Source organism: Juglans microcarpa x Juglans regia, chromosome 4D (genome assembly GCF_004785595.1).
Source record: "Juglans microcarpa x Juglans regia isolate MS1-56 chromosome 4D, Jm3101_v1.0, whole genome shotgun sequence".
Classification (NCBI taxonomy): Eukaryota; Viridiplantae; Streptophyta; class Magnoliopsida; order Fagales; family Juglandaceae; genus Juglans; species Juglans microcarpa x Juglans regia.
The window spans coordinates 31,807,990-31,825,199 of NC_054600.1; the positions used below are offsets into that span (position 1 = coordinate 31,807,990).

Here is a 17,210-nt window from a genome sequence, read left to right on the forward strand (position 1 = left end):
ATGAGTTTATCATCCAAATGTACCCAATGTGTTTGGATATTAAAATGAGTTTAGATATATTAAAAGGTTGTGGGTCTCGCGTGTAAAGAAGTGTTGAATTAAAAAATGTTGTAAGTCTCACGTGTAAAGAAATTTTGAGTTGAGATGAGTTTAATAATTTTAATATTTGAATGTTAGACTTAACTTAATTAAAATTAGACTTAACTGAATTGATCTCAACTGTGTCTGTCAACCAAACGGGCCTTCGAAGCTGGAGCTAGTGCATTATGTAGATATATTAATATAAGTGGCATGCAATATGGATTCATATTTGGAATCCCATTACCGCAATATATATATATATATATATTATATGTATGTATGCATGCATCAACCTGATTCTCCACTACTACTGAGTCTGTGTCTCGTCCGCTACCCCACTATCCCCGCTTGAAATTTTAATTGCTACTTTGGAAATTTTGGATATTTCATGAAGCATTAATCTCCTTTTCCAAAAGTCGATCGTTTCAATCACATTGCGTCCTGGTTATAAATTCCCTTCTTAACACCTCCCTTTCTTCGACTTAAGGCGCTGTACCCTGATCTTCTTGTTATTCCAGTACGCTATACGCGATCCATGACCGTCCCTTTTTACTGATCTCTAGCTCTAGACGTTGGTTTTTCTCTAGCTAAGCTCTTCGATCTGGGTCCTTTTTAATTTCGACTGTGTTAATTCCCAGTGCTACCTGCATGCGTACATACAGGTAGCTTTTATTTACTTTTTCCAGTACGTCTTGATTTTGGTTGTTGGTTTTCGTGTCTCTTCCTCTCTCTCTCTCTCACGCACACAGCACACATAGTATCACAATACTCCTTTGTTAGACAGCATCTGAGCAAATCCGAAACTTTCAGATACAAACTGTCATCACAACCCCCAAACAAGGGAAGCATTTATCCGATCCGGTTTTTGAACAACAGATATTATTCAAAACTGAAACTTTTCCTTGTTTTAGCAGAACTTCGGAGGAAACTATGGATTCCCAGGAAAAAAGCAAGACACAGAAAAAGTTGCAGAAAAGCTACTTTGATGTGCTGGGTCTGTGCTGTTCTTCTGAGGTGCCTTTAATTGTGAACATTCTCAAGCCGCTCGATGGTGTCAAGGAGGTATCGGTGATCGTGCCATCAAGAACAGTCGTTGTCGTTCATGACAATCTCCTCATTTCCCAGATTCAAATTGGTAATTAATAATCCATAACTTGTCCTAGCTCCACTATAATAATATTTAGCCCTGCCATGCCCCATGCGGCAGAGATAGGCTGGCAACTGGCCTGCAAAATCATTGATCTCTTTGCCTTAAAAGTTTTTCACGATTTTAGAAGCTGATGCTCGTCGATCAATTGAACTTTTGCTTCAATAATCCTCCTGCATATCTCTGTGATCTGCTTGGAAAGAAGGAAAGGAAAGGAAAAAAAAAAACTTTCTTGATGCTACTGACCTATCACTTGGACAATGATAAACGTGACATCAAGGGAAAAAGTGTATCGAACAGGTGCATGAGAGTTATTAGGTGGACCTATGGTTTGGTGGTGTTGATGAATGAAAGAGTAGTACTGCAGTAGTTTTAAAATGCAGAAAGCTAGAAGGCCAGCTAACTCTGCTTATCCTTCTTCTTACCTTTCCTGAAAGATATAAGATAACCTTCAGGAAGTACTAATTAATTAATCTCTTAAGATCTTTTCCTGCTAGAACTGTAGTACTGGCGTGGAACATACATTTCATTGGACAGAATCTCTTAATCGTGATTTCATAAGATCATATGTTTTGTGATCTTTTTCTTTGCATAATTTGCTGTATGACAGTCAAGGCTCTAAACCAAGCAAGGCTGGAAGCAAACGTTAAAATATATGGGAAGGAGAATTACAAGAAAAAATGGCCAAGTCCATTTGCAGTTGCTTGTGGGGCATTGCTTTTGCTATCATTCTTGAAATATGCCTATCAACCACTCCAGTGGCTGGCAGTTGGAGCGGCAGCTGTAGGCATCTTTCCAATTACGTTGAAGGGGCTCGTGGCCATTCGGAATCTTAGACTTGACATCAACATTCTCGTCCTCGTTGCAGGTATAAATTAATTGCCCCCTTTTTCCTTTAATATTGATAAACTGGTTTTAGTTTATTATATATAACTAGCTTTTTCTCAAGCCATAACTTTTACTATTCATGTCCATTGGATCCAGCTGATCATGCTTATCAATTGAGTTACGTAAAAATCATGTCTTTTAAGTGTTTGGGTTGTCACTAAAGTATGCTAAGGCCTAAGATGGTGACCTTTTCATGCCCTTTTTTTTTTTTTTTTGTGTGGATTCAGATGTAAATTTATTATTTTTGTTTTCCTCCACAAAGTTAATTTTGTTGGTAGCACTCATAATTTCAAAGATGGATGCCATTCCATCAACCTAAAATAAAACCTCTTTGCGCCCCATGACTCAGTTGCGCGCCTTGTCGTTTAGCTAAACATTAATCCTGAAATTAGGAAAGGAAAAATCAAAATGGAAGCCAAAAGCTTAGTGCGAGTACTGGCAAAAGCTTAGAAGATAGAAATAATTATTCTAAAAATAAATTTATTAATTAACTTATTTTGATTTGTGATAATTGTAAAATATTTTTAATTTGTTATAAATAGATAGACGTATTATTAAGTTAATTAATTAATTAATTTTTATAAATCTAGGTACTTCCTTTAAAAGAAATTGATTTATTGACAATATATTATTCCAACTCACCGTAGCACCAAGAACCAAACTCAAAATTGGATCTTCGTTGGGTGAATCTTACGCAGCATGCATTATATAGGTACCCAGCAGCCGCCTTTTTTTTTTTTTTTTTTTTTTTTTTTATTCGACTTCCTCTGTTTTTTCTCCCTTTAGTTTGGTAATTGCTATCTTCCTAGTACATGAATGCGACCAAAAGAATACAGAGAGATTCCTGCCAAGCTACTAAATTAATTCTCGTCCTTTCAAAAATTTTTTTTTTCTCGACATGATATTCTTGGAATCATATGCAGAATTTATAAAGAATAATATCAGTTTTCACAACATTTTACATAATTATGAAATATGTTTAACACAAAAGGAGAGATATGAAATATCTTATAAAATTAATATTATTTTATAAAAATATTCTAATTTTATAATATATATTATAAATTATATTGTGTAGATATCATTTATAAATGATGCGAAAACCGAAAGGATGTCGATTAGTAATTGACCCATCACTAAAAGCCACGTGCGATATTGTCATGCCCATATCTTTAGTTATCGAATTCATGTTTTTTATTGGTTTTTAGTAAAATTTCACAAAATTATAGACATGCTGTCTAACACAAAAAGTTATTATTTTTTACAGTGATAGGGACCCTAGCTCTGAATGATTATTTGGAAGCCGGCACCATTGTCTTTCTCTTCACCGTTGCGGAATGGCTCGAGTCAAGGGCAAGCTACAAGGTTCCCACTTTCTTATCTCTCATGCTTATCACATAATATAATAAATACAAAATATAATAAATAATTTAATTTTTTAAAATTAAAAAAAAAAATATTATTAAAAAAAATATTATAATAATATTTAATTTTAATTTTAATTCATTTCATCTTAACTCACTATTCTAATAATAATTTTTTTATTTTTTATTTTAAATGCATTCAGGCGAATGCAGTAATGTCGTCGTTGATGAGCATGGCTCCTCAGAAGGCAGTCATTGCAGAAACCGGAGAAGAGGTAGACGCAGATGAGGTGAAGTTGAGCACCGTTCTAGCTGTTAAGGCCGGTGAAGTTATACCCATTGACGGAATTGTTGTGGAAGGTCAATGTGAAGTCGATGAAAAAACTCTAACAGGAGAATCTTTCCCAGTTGCCAAACAAAAGGAATCTATTGTTTGGGCGGGTACCATCAATCTAGATGGTACGTACCACCCCCTTTCTCTCTTGCACCATTTGCATATGACTAAATACTAGTAGTACCTCATTATTTCTAAGAATCTGCGTCGACGTTTTGATCAGGTTATATTAGTGTCAAAACCACCGCTCTAGCTGAAGAAAGTGTAGTGGCTAAAATGGCAAAGCTTGTAGAAGAGGCTCAGAACAGCAAATCCAGTACTCAGAGAATCATTGATAAATGCACCAAGTTTTATACCCCAGGTTAAGCATATATCTAGATATTATAATAGTTGCCTATAGTATTGTTTTCCTTTCTTGTTTTGTTTGATTGATTTTCTAATATCTTGATAACTTTGAATTAATAATTTGCAGCAATCCTGATAATATCAATTGGATTTGCGGTGGTACCAGCTGCATTAAAAGTAAAAAATCGTAATCACTGGTTTCACTTGGCATTGGTTGTTCTGGTGAGTGCGTGTCCGTGTTCACTTATCCTGTCTACACCAGTTGCAACTTTCTGTGCGCTTACGAAGGCGGCAACATCCGGACTTCTAATCAAAGGGGGTGACTATCTTGAAACTCTTGCCAAAATTAAGATTGTCGCATTTGACAAAACTGGCACAATCACTAGAGGTGAATTTGTGGTGACCGACTTTCAATCTCTTCGTGATGATATCAGCTTGAACACATTGATTTACTGGTAATTAGGACAACACTCTCTCTCTCTCTCTTTAATGAAGTAGACTTATAACATTGATTGGTTATAAAATAGTTGTTTGAATATCTTTCTTAAAGGGTTTCAAGCATTGAGAGCAAGTCGAGTCATCCAATGGCAGCCGCACTCGTTGACCATGCAAGGTCACTTTCGGTCGAGCCAAAGCCTGAAAATGTGATGGAATTTCAAAATTTTCCTGGAGAAGGCATTCATGGAAAAATTGATGGGGATGATATTTACATTGGAAACAGAAAAATTGCTCTGAGAGCTGGGTCTGAAACAGGTGCGATCCTTCACCTCCTTTTCCATGAAAATAATATTATTAGAACATCTTCATTTCGGTGTAATTAAGTAGGCTGGATAAGGTGCTTTCCTAGTTCTAATTCACTGATATTCAACTTTCTAGTCCCAGCCTTAGAAGGCAATATGAAGGAAGGAAAGACGATTGGGTACATATACTCCGGCGCAACCCCGGTAGGAATCTTTTGTCTCTCCGATGCTTGTCGACCTGGCGTAGCAGAGGCGATCAGGGAGATGAAGTTGTTGGGCATTAAAACAGCAATGCTTACCGGAGATAGGCATGCAGCAGCCATGCATGTACAAGAACAGGTGCACTTTCTAGCTCTAAATATATTCCCTCTGGTTGCCACATCCTTTGTTCTCCTAAATTTTTGAGAGTCGACTATTTTAGAGTCAACTGCGATAACTGTCAACTCGAGGCATGCTGTGAGAAAGAAAATTGACTTAATTCAGATTCTTTGAAAATCAGAATGATCTCATTCCAGTTGTTATTGAAAACTAGACAAGAAAAGACTCATTAATGATGACATCATGCTTTATTATGAGCAGTTGGATCATCGTCTAGAGGTAGTTCATGCAGAGCTTCTACCTGAAGATAAGGCAAGGATTATCAAAGAATTCAAAGAGGAAGGACCAACAGCCATGGTCGGAGATGGTGTTAATGACGCCCCTGCATTGGCTATGGCGGATATTGGCATCTCGATGGGCATTTCAGGCTCCGCTCTAGCAACTGAAACTGGGCAAGTGATTCTTATGTCAAATGACATTAGAAAGATACCAGAAGCCATCCAATTGGCAAGAAAAGCTCAGAGGAAAGTAATTCTGAACATTATTTTGTCATTCACAACAAAGTCTGCTATCCTCGCCTTGGCCTTTGCTGGCCATCCACTTGTTTGGGCAGCAGTTCTCGCTGATGTTGGGACATGCTTGTTAGTCATCCTCAACAGTATGCTGCTTTTGCGAGGAACCCAGAAACCAAGAGGGACATCAAGCAAATGTCACCGTGCACAGCATACCCATAAACATGCGTGCAATGCCAGTAATGGTGACTCTTCTCATCATCATCATCATCATCATCATCATGATGTACATGATACCCATCACCATTGTTGCTCTGAAAGCAAAACTCGAATGGTTTCTCAGTCTCAAAATCTTCCTTCCAAGAAGTGTGAAGCAAATTGTCAGTCTCGCCTTTTAAATTCAAACTCATGTGGAAATAAGAAGTGTGCGGACTCAGCTAAGAGTAATGTTGGATCTATAGACAGTGATGAAGTTCATGAGGTGAAGCACTGCAATCACGGAAGTTATAACCTGTCCAATCATTGTCTGGAGTCGCGCAAAATGCACAACCAAGGTTGTTCAGGCCCTCACAACCTGGACTCATGTACAGAAGATAAACGCTCAAATCCAATAGGAAGGAAAGCTGATCATGTAGAATCTGATGGTCATCGTGACGCAAAACACTGCAACCATTCTACTACTTTGGAAGGAAACCAAATAGTGACAAATGATGACCACTGCCACTCAAACAACTGTGGAAACAACCATGTTGAGAACCACATTGACAATGGAGGAGAAGGAAAAATGGAAGTGTCTTGTTGCAACCATCATGAGCATCAAATTCCAGAAGTTCATCTTGACTTGTACAAGCAAGGCAAAGATCACAATGCACCAGTTCACACCACCATCGATATTGTGCCATGTACTGACAATGTGGAATCAATCAATTCGCATGCTTTGAAGAAGAAAGAAACTGGTGGGTGTTGCAAGGGCCATAGCAAGAAAGACACGGAATCAGCGGCTATGCATGCTTGTATCAGTTTGGAGAGCAGAGAAATTGGTGGTTGTTGCAAAAGCTACATGAAGGAATGTTGTGGCAAGCACGGACATCTTGGGGCCAGCTTTGGTGGAGGATTATCAGAAATCATCACTGAATAATGCCTCAAAGTTACTCAAAAATTTTCAATTGGGGTACATTACAAAGATCGCTACATGCTTTTATGATCTTCTGCGACATAAATTCTGGAAATTTTGATGAAAAGCCTGGACATTTGTAAGAACCCTTCCAGATAATACATACTTACTAAATGCAAATCACCGACAATTTTCAACCCAACAGAACAGACCCATGCCAACATCAACACCCGAATTCAGAAATCACCTCAATTTAAAATGACCCAAAGAAAAAAAAAAAAAAAACCTTCTCTGGCTGAAGCGCACTCAAAAGGTAGAGTTTTAAAATCATTACTTACATGCAAAGGATCACATCGAAAAACCGATTATCATTCAACAATAATGCTCCGGTTAATAACTAAATTCACTGAAATTTCCCCAAGTTTCTCTGGCTGAAACACGTACGCATACTCACAGTAGCAATTTCACACAACTTCTTTGATGTTGCACAATTCAAAACAAGAGTAGTGCTATATGTACTAATAATTTTACTTACTAATTTACTTATAACATGCATTTTGTTAGTTATTTTTTTTTTTGAAATTCAAATTTTAAATTTTAAATATCATGACCTTCAGCATATCAATAATTCACAGGTAGAGAAATAAGTTTTTTGCAATTTTTTCGTAAGTACATTTAGTGCATGTTTGAGATTGCAGTAAGCAATATAATTTATAAATTTAAGGCTTATAACTTATGGCTTAAATAATAAGTTTTAGTATTAAAAAGTTATTCACTATTTAGTAATCATATATTTAAAACACTTTCAAATATGTTACATTTATTTGGAAACAAATTAAAAAAGTACTTTCGGAGGTAGAAATGGCGATCATTTGATTTTTTAAAGACTGTGATCAAAAGTTATAATTATCTAAAAGTTGTATGGATATTTTTGCCAATTGATAATCTTTTTAAAATTTGAATTACATGGAAAAGCACGTTTGAATTTGATATTTTTTTTCAAACGAACTTTTTAGCTAATATGTAACATACAAACAATCTAATTTTCTATTAAAGAGCTTTTAATACTATTTAAGTACTTTTTAAAACTCTTAATGCAACCTCAAACAGACCTAACACTTTCCTAAAAACAAAGCCTTATATTTCACCAAACCAACACTAATAACATTCTCAGAACCCCCTTCTTATCAGGTTTTTAAACTCATTTCATACAGCCCACTGATCATCCAACCACTCTCTTAACAACGTCAAAAGCCCACTGAAAATTTTGAAAGAAAATGGGATCCGCAAACATTACCAGAAATTGGAGATTACACACACATGCAAGCATTACCAGGAAGTGGACACATAGGGTTCTTCGCAATACCTAAAATGGGGGCAACCCGCCCCCGTTGTTTCGTTTTTGGGCTCGGATTGAATAAAATATTATTATAATATAAATTTTTATTTTTAAATTTAAAAAATTAAATTATTTTTATAATTTATGTAAAAATTTAAAAAAATTATAATAGTTACGTAAAATAATTTGATTTTGTTCAACCAAATCAATCCTGAGTCAAACACCACCTCTTTGCTGAGAATGATGATGGAAGAACACTATAAATAACGCGGGCCCTCGACTCATTACTTAGTCAATTACAAGATAAGCTGATCCATAATAAAATATCTGACCCTCCCTAAGTACATGTTTTGCTGTGATAAATATACTTTATAGCTTTAAAATTTATAATTTATAATTTAAGTAATAAGTTTTACTATTAAAAAGTTATTTACTGTTTGGTAAACATATATTTAAAGCATTTTCAAACATACTACGTTTATTTGAAAACAAATTAAAAATGTATTTTTTGAGATAGAAATGACGATTATTTTAATTTTTAAAAATTATGACCAGATGCTTAAAATTTTGAAAGTTTTAATTATATGAACCGTCCATTGACAATCTTTTTAAAATTTGAATTGCATTCCGCAATATTTAAAAAAACATATTTGAATAAAAGTATCAAAATAATGATTTTACTCAAACATGCTAATTTTTAGCTTACTTGAGACTCTTACTGCTTTAATACGTAACACTCAAATAATATAATTTTTTCATTAAAGAGCTTTTAAGTTATTTAAGCACTTTTTAAGACTCATACCGTAACTCCAAACAAATCCTAACTGACCTACTACCGCGCTAAAGTCTATGGTGGTCAGAAGATAAGGGAATGTATATTGATAGAGCTTTAATTTGCTATTCATCATTTCCACATCACACTTATTTATTTTTATTTATTTTATTCTTCTTAAATTAATTGAATTCTTCTATTCATCATCCATATACTACACATTTGGTGAGAATAAAAAAATTAAAAAGTTATATATAATATATGATGTAAGGATGATGAGTAGAGAGTTTTAATTTCATATTGACAAATTATAATTACAAAGTCCTCGTAGAACACACATGGTGACACACCCTCTCGAGTGAATTTTTTTGCACAACACTAAATAATCAATAAATATTATGTGCCTTATTTTATATGTTGATCTCTCTTACCATACCTAAAGTCGTAAAAAAAATCTAAAAAATCTAATATTGCCATGCACGGAACTGGGCAGGAAACAAATCTCTCTGTCAATTGTATACATTAATTAAGGCAGAGCTCATTGTCATTGATAGTGTGTTTTGTAAAAAAAAATTATTTATTTATATTTATTTAATATATTTAAATATTTTTTATAAAAAAAAATATTAATATATTTAAAATTTTCTGTAAAAAAAAATATATTAATATATTTAAAATTATTTTCTTAATTATTAAATAAAAATTAAAAATTAAAAAAAAATTCCCAAACGGTAGAGTGGTAAGCTTGAGCCGGCAAAAATAGCTTTTTTCATTAATCAATGCAGATGCCTCGACATACGTACCGCGTGAATCAAAATCTTATCATGAACAAATCCCCAATATATATTAATGGCGTACGTACATTTCGTATCCCAATTAAGCAGTACTACTGCTAGCTAGCTACCTGCCTGCCACTATGATTTTCAGATTCCTATAATATTCTCACAACAAACGAATCAGAAATTCTTGAATGGTCAGAGATATATTTAATTTGCATGTTGAAGGCGGGAGATAGTAATTTATTAAGTTATATAATTCAGAATGAATACGTACGTACGTCAACCAGTAATTTCATTGCATATTAATTCTCCTGTAGTATGCAAGAAATTAATGGTCTTTAACAATGCGTGAATTACGTTGTCGTAACGCCTCATGATAAGGAACGATGTTAAAGTCAAACTAATCTTCCAGGAAAATATGTAAGCTGAGTCATTTTGTATACTTTTAATATGAAAAATGATAGTCGCAGTCATAAAAGTACAAGTACTACACAATTATTTAAAAAATATATATATATATACATAATTTACATAAAAAAAATTAATTTTTTAATAATAAATCTCATATTTTTTTAAAACGATTGCACGATACTTACATACTTAACGATTATATATAATATTACTCTTACAAATTGTGTCAAAATGATATCATCCTTTAGATTCTATGAACAATTTCCCGATGACATATATATGTCACAAATTATGTGGCCCATCCCCGTTGATAATGTCGTCCTTCCAGATTCTATTCCCGATGATCAACGACTAATCAAAACGATCGAATTTTCCCGATCCACGGGAATTAACGGAAGTCATGCATGGGGGGCGGTGAGATTGTTTAGAGCGCTAAAGGGTAAAGAGTTAGGAGCATGACCGATCCATCGAGGCTAGCTCTCTATTTTATGGGAAGGAAAAGTTTCTGCATGCAGTTATATATTATGTAAAATACTATTATGCCCACTCCTCTTGACACCTCCATTTAATCGTTGGTCAAATTTTTTTTTTTTACTTAATGATTAAGAAAGTGATTTTAAATGTATTGATATATTTTTTTATTTTTTAAATATATTTAAATATGTTAAAAAAATGTGAAAAAAAAAAGAGAATTTTTTTTTTTTTTTACATTGGGCGGTATATATATGCCAAACGATCAAGATGGGCCTGCATAGTAGCCGTACCCATATATTATATATGCCTACACACGACACATGCGCCGCAGGCGCATGATGTAATTAAATTTTATATATATATAGATATATATATATATATATATATATATATATATATATATATATATATATAAAGAGCATGGGCAATGACTTATGCATGCATCTTCATATTTATCTTTAAAATTACATCTTTTAAAAATTAATTTTGCATATCAAGAAAAACTTTCACATTGGACTATGTATCTTTGAACCAAATAATAATATTATTATTATTTTATTTTATTTTTTCTTAAAATTATTATTTTTATATAATTTACAAATAGTACCATGTGCTAAAAAAATACTAATTCCACATATATATATATATATCTAAATATTACCAATTTCATATATCAAAATAACCAATTTTATCAATAAATATTATTATATATGTACTAAAAAACACTTTATATCATCAACTTAATACAAATTTCATATATCAAAACCATCTTAATACAAATTTCACAAAGTTGATTTTAATGGTAGGAGAGAGAAAAAATAGTAAAATAATATTTTTAGAGTGAATAGTATTTATTCAAATTTGAAGAAATACTATTCATAACTATACAAAATTTTGAAAATGCATAAGATATTATACAACTATGAAGATGAATATGAAAATGCAAAAGCCATTACCAATACTCTTAGTAGATGAAAATGGCAGTATATGTAGGCACATACATATATATATATATATATGTATGAGACATATTGATGAATGCATGGCATGTTGAATATCATCATGTATTAAGTGATTGGCATGATCAAGATCAGACAGAGAGTGGAGTTGAATCACTAGTTATGATTTGCCGGCATTTTGCTATATATATATATATATGAAACAAATTATATACTTTAATTGGCTCGATTGGCCTTCGGATATCTGCTCTGATACTATATGAAATCACTATTTATTTCAAAACTTTAAACCGATAAGAATATGTAGATTTTATTATTTATTTTACGTTATAAGAAGATATTGATCATCTCCTTGCCTACATTCCGTATACTTCTTACGATGAAATTACAAGAAATTGATTAATCTATATCTTCTTTACTATTTTTGGATGAATATTCTCTCGATAAAAGCCATGCATATATATAGTGGGGTTTTAAGAATCAAAACCAAACAGTAGGGAAGTCATATATGCTCTATCCTCTGCAAGTGGATCGAGGAAAAGGACAATATCTCTTAGATAGATACTGCATACGGATAAAAAAGAGGAATATAAACCAACTTTCGAAACAAAAACAAAAACAAAGTAAAAAGAAGAATGGAAAAAGGATAATACTGGCTAGCTGCAATTGCTTTAGGATAATACTAGCTAGCTAAGCTCCAATTTCTTTCTTTTATTCTCCTCGATCGTGTACTTTCTTATAGATCTTTAATTCTCTCTCGTCCGCCCCGCCTCCCCTCCCCTCCCCTCCCCTAGGCCCCCCTTATTCTTTATATCCTTTTGCTTTTCGATAAGTAGGCTCAATTGCCATCGATAAGATTATTCTTATCACCCGGCCACGACTATCATCTTAATTGGATCAAGAATGTAGCCCAACCTATTATCCTATATATATATATATGCATGCATTCCAGGATCATGACTGATTCGATCCTACAGCAACTCACTAAAGAATCTTCCACGTACGTACGTGAGTTTCAACGTTTGAAATGCATCAATTCATTATATATAATTGTGTGCGCGCGCTCCGGTATATATGAGATCATTCGCCAACAATTAATTCAACGTAAGAAAAATGCACAGTAAAATCAACTCAACTCAAGTTTCAACTTGAATCGTTTGAAAAGAAAAAGACTATATATATATATATATATGTGTGTGTGTGTGTGTGTGTGTGTGTGTGTGTGTGTATAATTAAAGAGATTCGGTGTATGTTGGCCTGTTAGGCCTTCACGTTTTAATCAATTTAGGAAAAGCAGGGCGGCAGGCCAATTTCTTAGAAGCTTCAATTGCGTATAATATATATATATATATATATATATATATATGGATATATATCTATATATCCATTAATCTCCCTCACAGTCATTTTGAAACTGATTTATATGATCTCTTCACGTGATCTATTCGAAAAGAATATTAATGTTTCAGATTAGGAGAGAGAAAATTTTCCACCCTCAAAGCTTGAATTATATCGCACCGGCCTCAACTATTAAAATTCAAATTTCACTTATATAAGTACTATATATATGTATATGTACTTACAATTTTACTTATAATATACATTTTGTCAGTTTTTTTTTTTAAATTCAAATTTCATGATTTTCAGCAAATCAATTAATACTGATACGTGAAAAAGTAAGTTTTTTATAATTTTTTTTAGTACATTTTAGCATTTTACTATCAACTACTTTCTATCCATATCAACAGTATTAAAAATTGGACAATAATGTTTTCTATCAATTTTTGGTTATTTGAGAGTGGGTAGTGGGTACAACGTGAGAATTTTAATGATATTAATTGGAGATTGTATTAATTCACACATTAGATATAAAAATGCGATCAATTATACCTTAGATGAAATTATCATCATGATGTATAATTGGTTAATTGCATGCATGTTGGATATCTAACGGAATTAATTATATAATAGAAAATATTTGAACCACAAAAAAATTACATAAAAATAAATTCACAAACTGATGTGACTTGATGTGGTATGTTAAATTATAAAGTTAAATTTAATGCCAATCCAACTTTTCAAACTTACTTTATTTCAAATGCTATATACAAAACCAAGATGGAACCTTTATCTCGACAAAACGTATGTTTTTACTTTCTTTTTGATGACCAATATTTGCAACCTCTCCACTGATCAGTAATCGGATAATAATAGATTAATATTGCATTCATCATGTGTACAGAAAAAAAAAGGAACAATTTTCTTGCGATCATTAATACAGAATCCTTAACCATGCACATGAGTCAAGATCTTCTGTCCTCCTTAACCCTAAAATTCTAAAAAAAAAAAAAAAAAAATTCCCGTTGACAAATGATATATATTTATCGCATGCAATTAGCTAGGCGCCACTAATTTATAAGAACGGTACCACTCCTCCCCTTTCTCTACATATTAATGTTCGATTCCCTGAACAATCCAACTGCCTTTTTGCATTATTGGAATTTTGAAGAGATCAAAGTGGCATGGGGCAATTGCAAGTTACCTTTTTGCACTAGACGTACACATGCATGCCAAATTGCATGGAAATTGAAAATCAGATTCAGTGCTTTGTTTAATTTGGTGGGGCCACGTGCAGTAAGCTCATGTCATCAGGCGGCCAGCACCTTCATCTTACCCAAACCCATGCAATATGCATATATGCCAGTCAATGAGCATCTCGATCTGCTATATATAAATATGCTAGCTAGCTATGTGGAATTTGAAACATGAATGAATTACAAGAAAATATGTACTTCACGATCAGAGTTGACTTCTTTCAGGTCGGGGTGTCTTGCATGAAGGAGAAGTGGATAGTGGATTTGAGCCAAGGATGACTTGCCGGCATCCATTTGCTACAAATTAAAGCAATTTTGCACGTACGCCGGTGTTATCCTTGGCCCACCTTCGCTGTCTTTTCTCTCATTTGAGACTCAGATCATCGCAACGTTATTACAACCAGATCATCGGATCAGCCGGCATAAGAGCCTCATCATGATATGTCTGCAGAGTGTACAGCAGAGTTGTCCTTGATAAATATTGTTTCGGTTACTGTACAAAAAAGAAAACAGATCGATCGTGTCTCTCTTTCAGTTATTAATATTGCAACGTTGTAGTATTCTAGCTCTTTTAATTTGTTGAACATATTCTAGCTAGGACCCTTTTCTCTATAAAAATACCTTACTGCAATGGTTAATGCAGGTATCATGTTCTTCGCACGGTATAAGGAATTGCAAGGTTTTAATCTATACACGTATTGCGGAAGAAGAAGAACCGAATGAGTGATTTACAAAACTCCGATGATGACGTTAATCAGAACAATTAAGGTATTATATATTGATGTGGAGGGCTGCGTACTGATGGCCTAATTGATCAAGCATAAACCACCGATCGCTTAATTGGTTCCTAGCTAGCTCGATCTGTGGGAATGAATTAAGATACAGGTCTTGGTTTCCATGAGGGCACCTCGAACAGTTTGCTGCATGCACAAATCCGTTGATGGCTGAAGAAACGATCTGGAGTTGCATCTGCATGTATCTTATTGAGGATTATACGCGCGCGGCCAATTGGAGTTTCCTTGCCGAGATGCAACAATATATGGATATATCATGCATATATGGTTGGTCATGTTAAGCAACAAGCAGATCATGAAATTGTTCATAAGCTTGCAAGTTGCAAGCGGGAGTCTTTGAGTACTACTTTATTAGTATTGACATTGTGGATGTATATAATATTAATATTAATAGCCCCTAATTGTACGTATTAGTATTAATGAGGATACTGTCATATTTAATTGTGCAGTACTTTCCGGACACATGCATCATCAATTGATTGAATATGATGGAATATTGTTTATAATTTTAAACAAGATGAGATAGATATTAATGATATACAAGTTTAAAGTGTATATATGTATGTTTGCATATATAATAATTCCAAGATCAGGTTAATTACGACACTAGGAATATATATATATATATTTATTATTTAGTGATTATATCATGTGTCAATATTTCTCGAACTTTCAGTTCATCTTAACTGACCAAAAATCAGTAATATTGGATATAGTTATGAATTGTATAAGTACTGCAGGCTTTTAAAAAAAAAAATCTCATGTCAATTTTATATTTACTCATTTTTTTTTTAAAATTAGTACGCATTTTATAACTGCAAATATTATTTCTTATTTAACATTAATAATACTCACAAAAAAGTATTTTTTTTTCTTTTTAAGTAAAAGATAAAGAGTAAAGACGTCCACCGTTTCATGGCAAGTCTAAGAGTATCCATATTGGTCTATGTATATGTATATGCAAAGTCATATTTGCATAATATGATCTTAAAATTCTCTACATTGACTTATGCATATCCAAATATTTAGCTAGTTATGAACAGTATTTATCTAAATTTGGATAACTACTATTCACTCCACAAAATATATTTTAATCATTATTTCTCTCTCCTCCCACTCTCTCTCTCTCAATCATTTCCTTTTCTCACTCTTTCAACAACACAACAAATCTTCACCTGCACATTCATTTTATTATTATAATATATTATATATTTTTTTCATTTTATTATATTTTTAATCTAATATATAAAAAAAATTATAATTTTTATTATTACATTTGTATTATTAATGTCAAATGTATGTAGTGGATACTAATTGTAAAATATATATAAAAAATTAATTTTAGCAAAAAATTAATAATAATAAAATAATATTATTATTTTGTCTCAAATATGCATAAGTACTCAATGTTAAAATTTTCCTTAAATGATAAAGTGGTTATGCAAAAAAGATAATTTTTTATATATATATATATATGTATAGATCAATATTAATACTCTAACGTGCTCATCCCGGTCGCTAACGAGCTAGAGGATCGGAGATCCCGACAAAGCCGGCCATGATCCAACTACTGACCAAATGGGTTGGGCACATCGATAAAAGAGACCTCGATAGATCTAGTACTTCTCATGAGATGATTCCATTACCATATATCATCTACGTACACCATTCATGATCTCTAAATTAGTTTGATGATCTTCTTAGATGAATTTTCACCAAAAAGAGATCAGGGTTTTTCTAGGTGAGGAGTGGAGAAAAATATATATTTATAACATTATAAAAATCTTAATAGAATTGTACATATTACTAAGATGTTTTAATTTAAGAAATTTAATTGAACGTTCATTATAATAATATGGTAATTAGATGGACCAACGTATAAATTTGCATTAGAAAAAATTTAATTGTAAGTAATTATACGTATTAATACGCATATTTATTTAATATAATTGGTTAGAAAGTAGATTTTAAAATATAAATGCAACAATATTAATATACAAATTAGTACACAAACTTATTTATATATAACAAAAATCTTTATATTAATGCCCTAAAGTATACTTCGTTGAATATATATACTACAAATTATTCAGGATATATATTCTAATTAATATTCTTACAACCACGCCATTAATGAACAAGATATAATAACTATTTATCTCAGTAATGATGATCAGTAGTACTAATGTTTCTTTTCCTAATGGAATAATAATTGTTACGCGTACTAAACGCGTCCTGATGATCA

General features: G+C 32.7%; 1 protein-coding gene and 1 long non-coding RNA gene across 4 annotated transcripts; one reads left to right on the forward strand and one right to left on the reverse strand.

The window, feature by feature from the left end:
• The first annotated feature begins 406 nt into the window (after positions 1 to 406).
• Positions 407 to 7,045, forward strand: LOC121261066 (putative inactive cadmium/zinc-transporting ATPase HMA3). Of its 3 annotated transcripts, none has more exons than XM_041163220.1 (10): positions 407 to 743; positions 993 to 1,216; positions 1,839 to 2,096; positions 3,384 to 3,481; positions 3,684 to 3,939; positions 4,038 to 4,175; positions 4,287 to 4,614; positions 4,710 to 4,912; positions 5,042 to 5,238; positions 5,479 to 7,045. In XM_041163220.1, the coding sequence occupies exons 1-10, from the start codon at positions 730 to 732 to the stop codon at positions 6,865 to 6,867; spliced, it is 3,105 nt and encodes a 1,034-aa protein (XP_041019154.1). In that variant the 5' UTR covers positions 407 to 729; the 3' UTR covers positions 6,868 to 7,045. The 3 variants fall into 3 exon arrangements, with proteins under 3 accessions (XP_041019154.1, XP_041019152.1, XP_041019153.1); XM_041163218.1 differs by having other exon boundaries at positions 408 to 743; positions 5,036 to 5,238; XM_041163219.1 differs by having other exon boundaries at positions 409 to 743; positions 996 to 1,216; positions 5,036 to 5,238.
• Positions 4,931 to 5,657, reverse strand: LOC121261067. The gene is made up of 2 exons (XR_005939824.1): positions 5,519 to 5,657; positions 4,931 to 5,292 (listed from the first exon to the last, which is right to left on the reverse strand). It is a non-coding gene; the product is annotated as an uncharacterized LOC121261067 (long non-coding RNA).
• Positions 7,046 to 17,210: the final 10,165 nt, after the last annotated feature.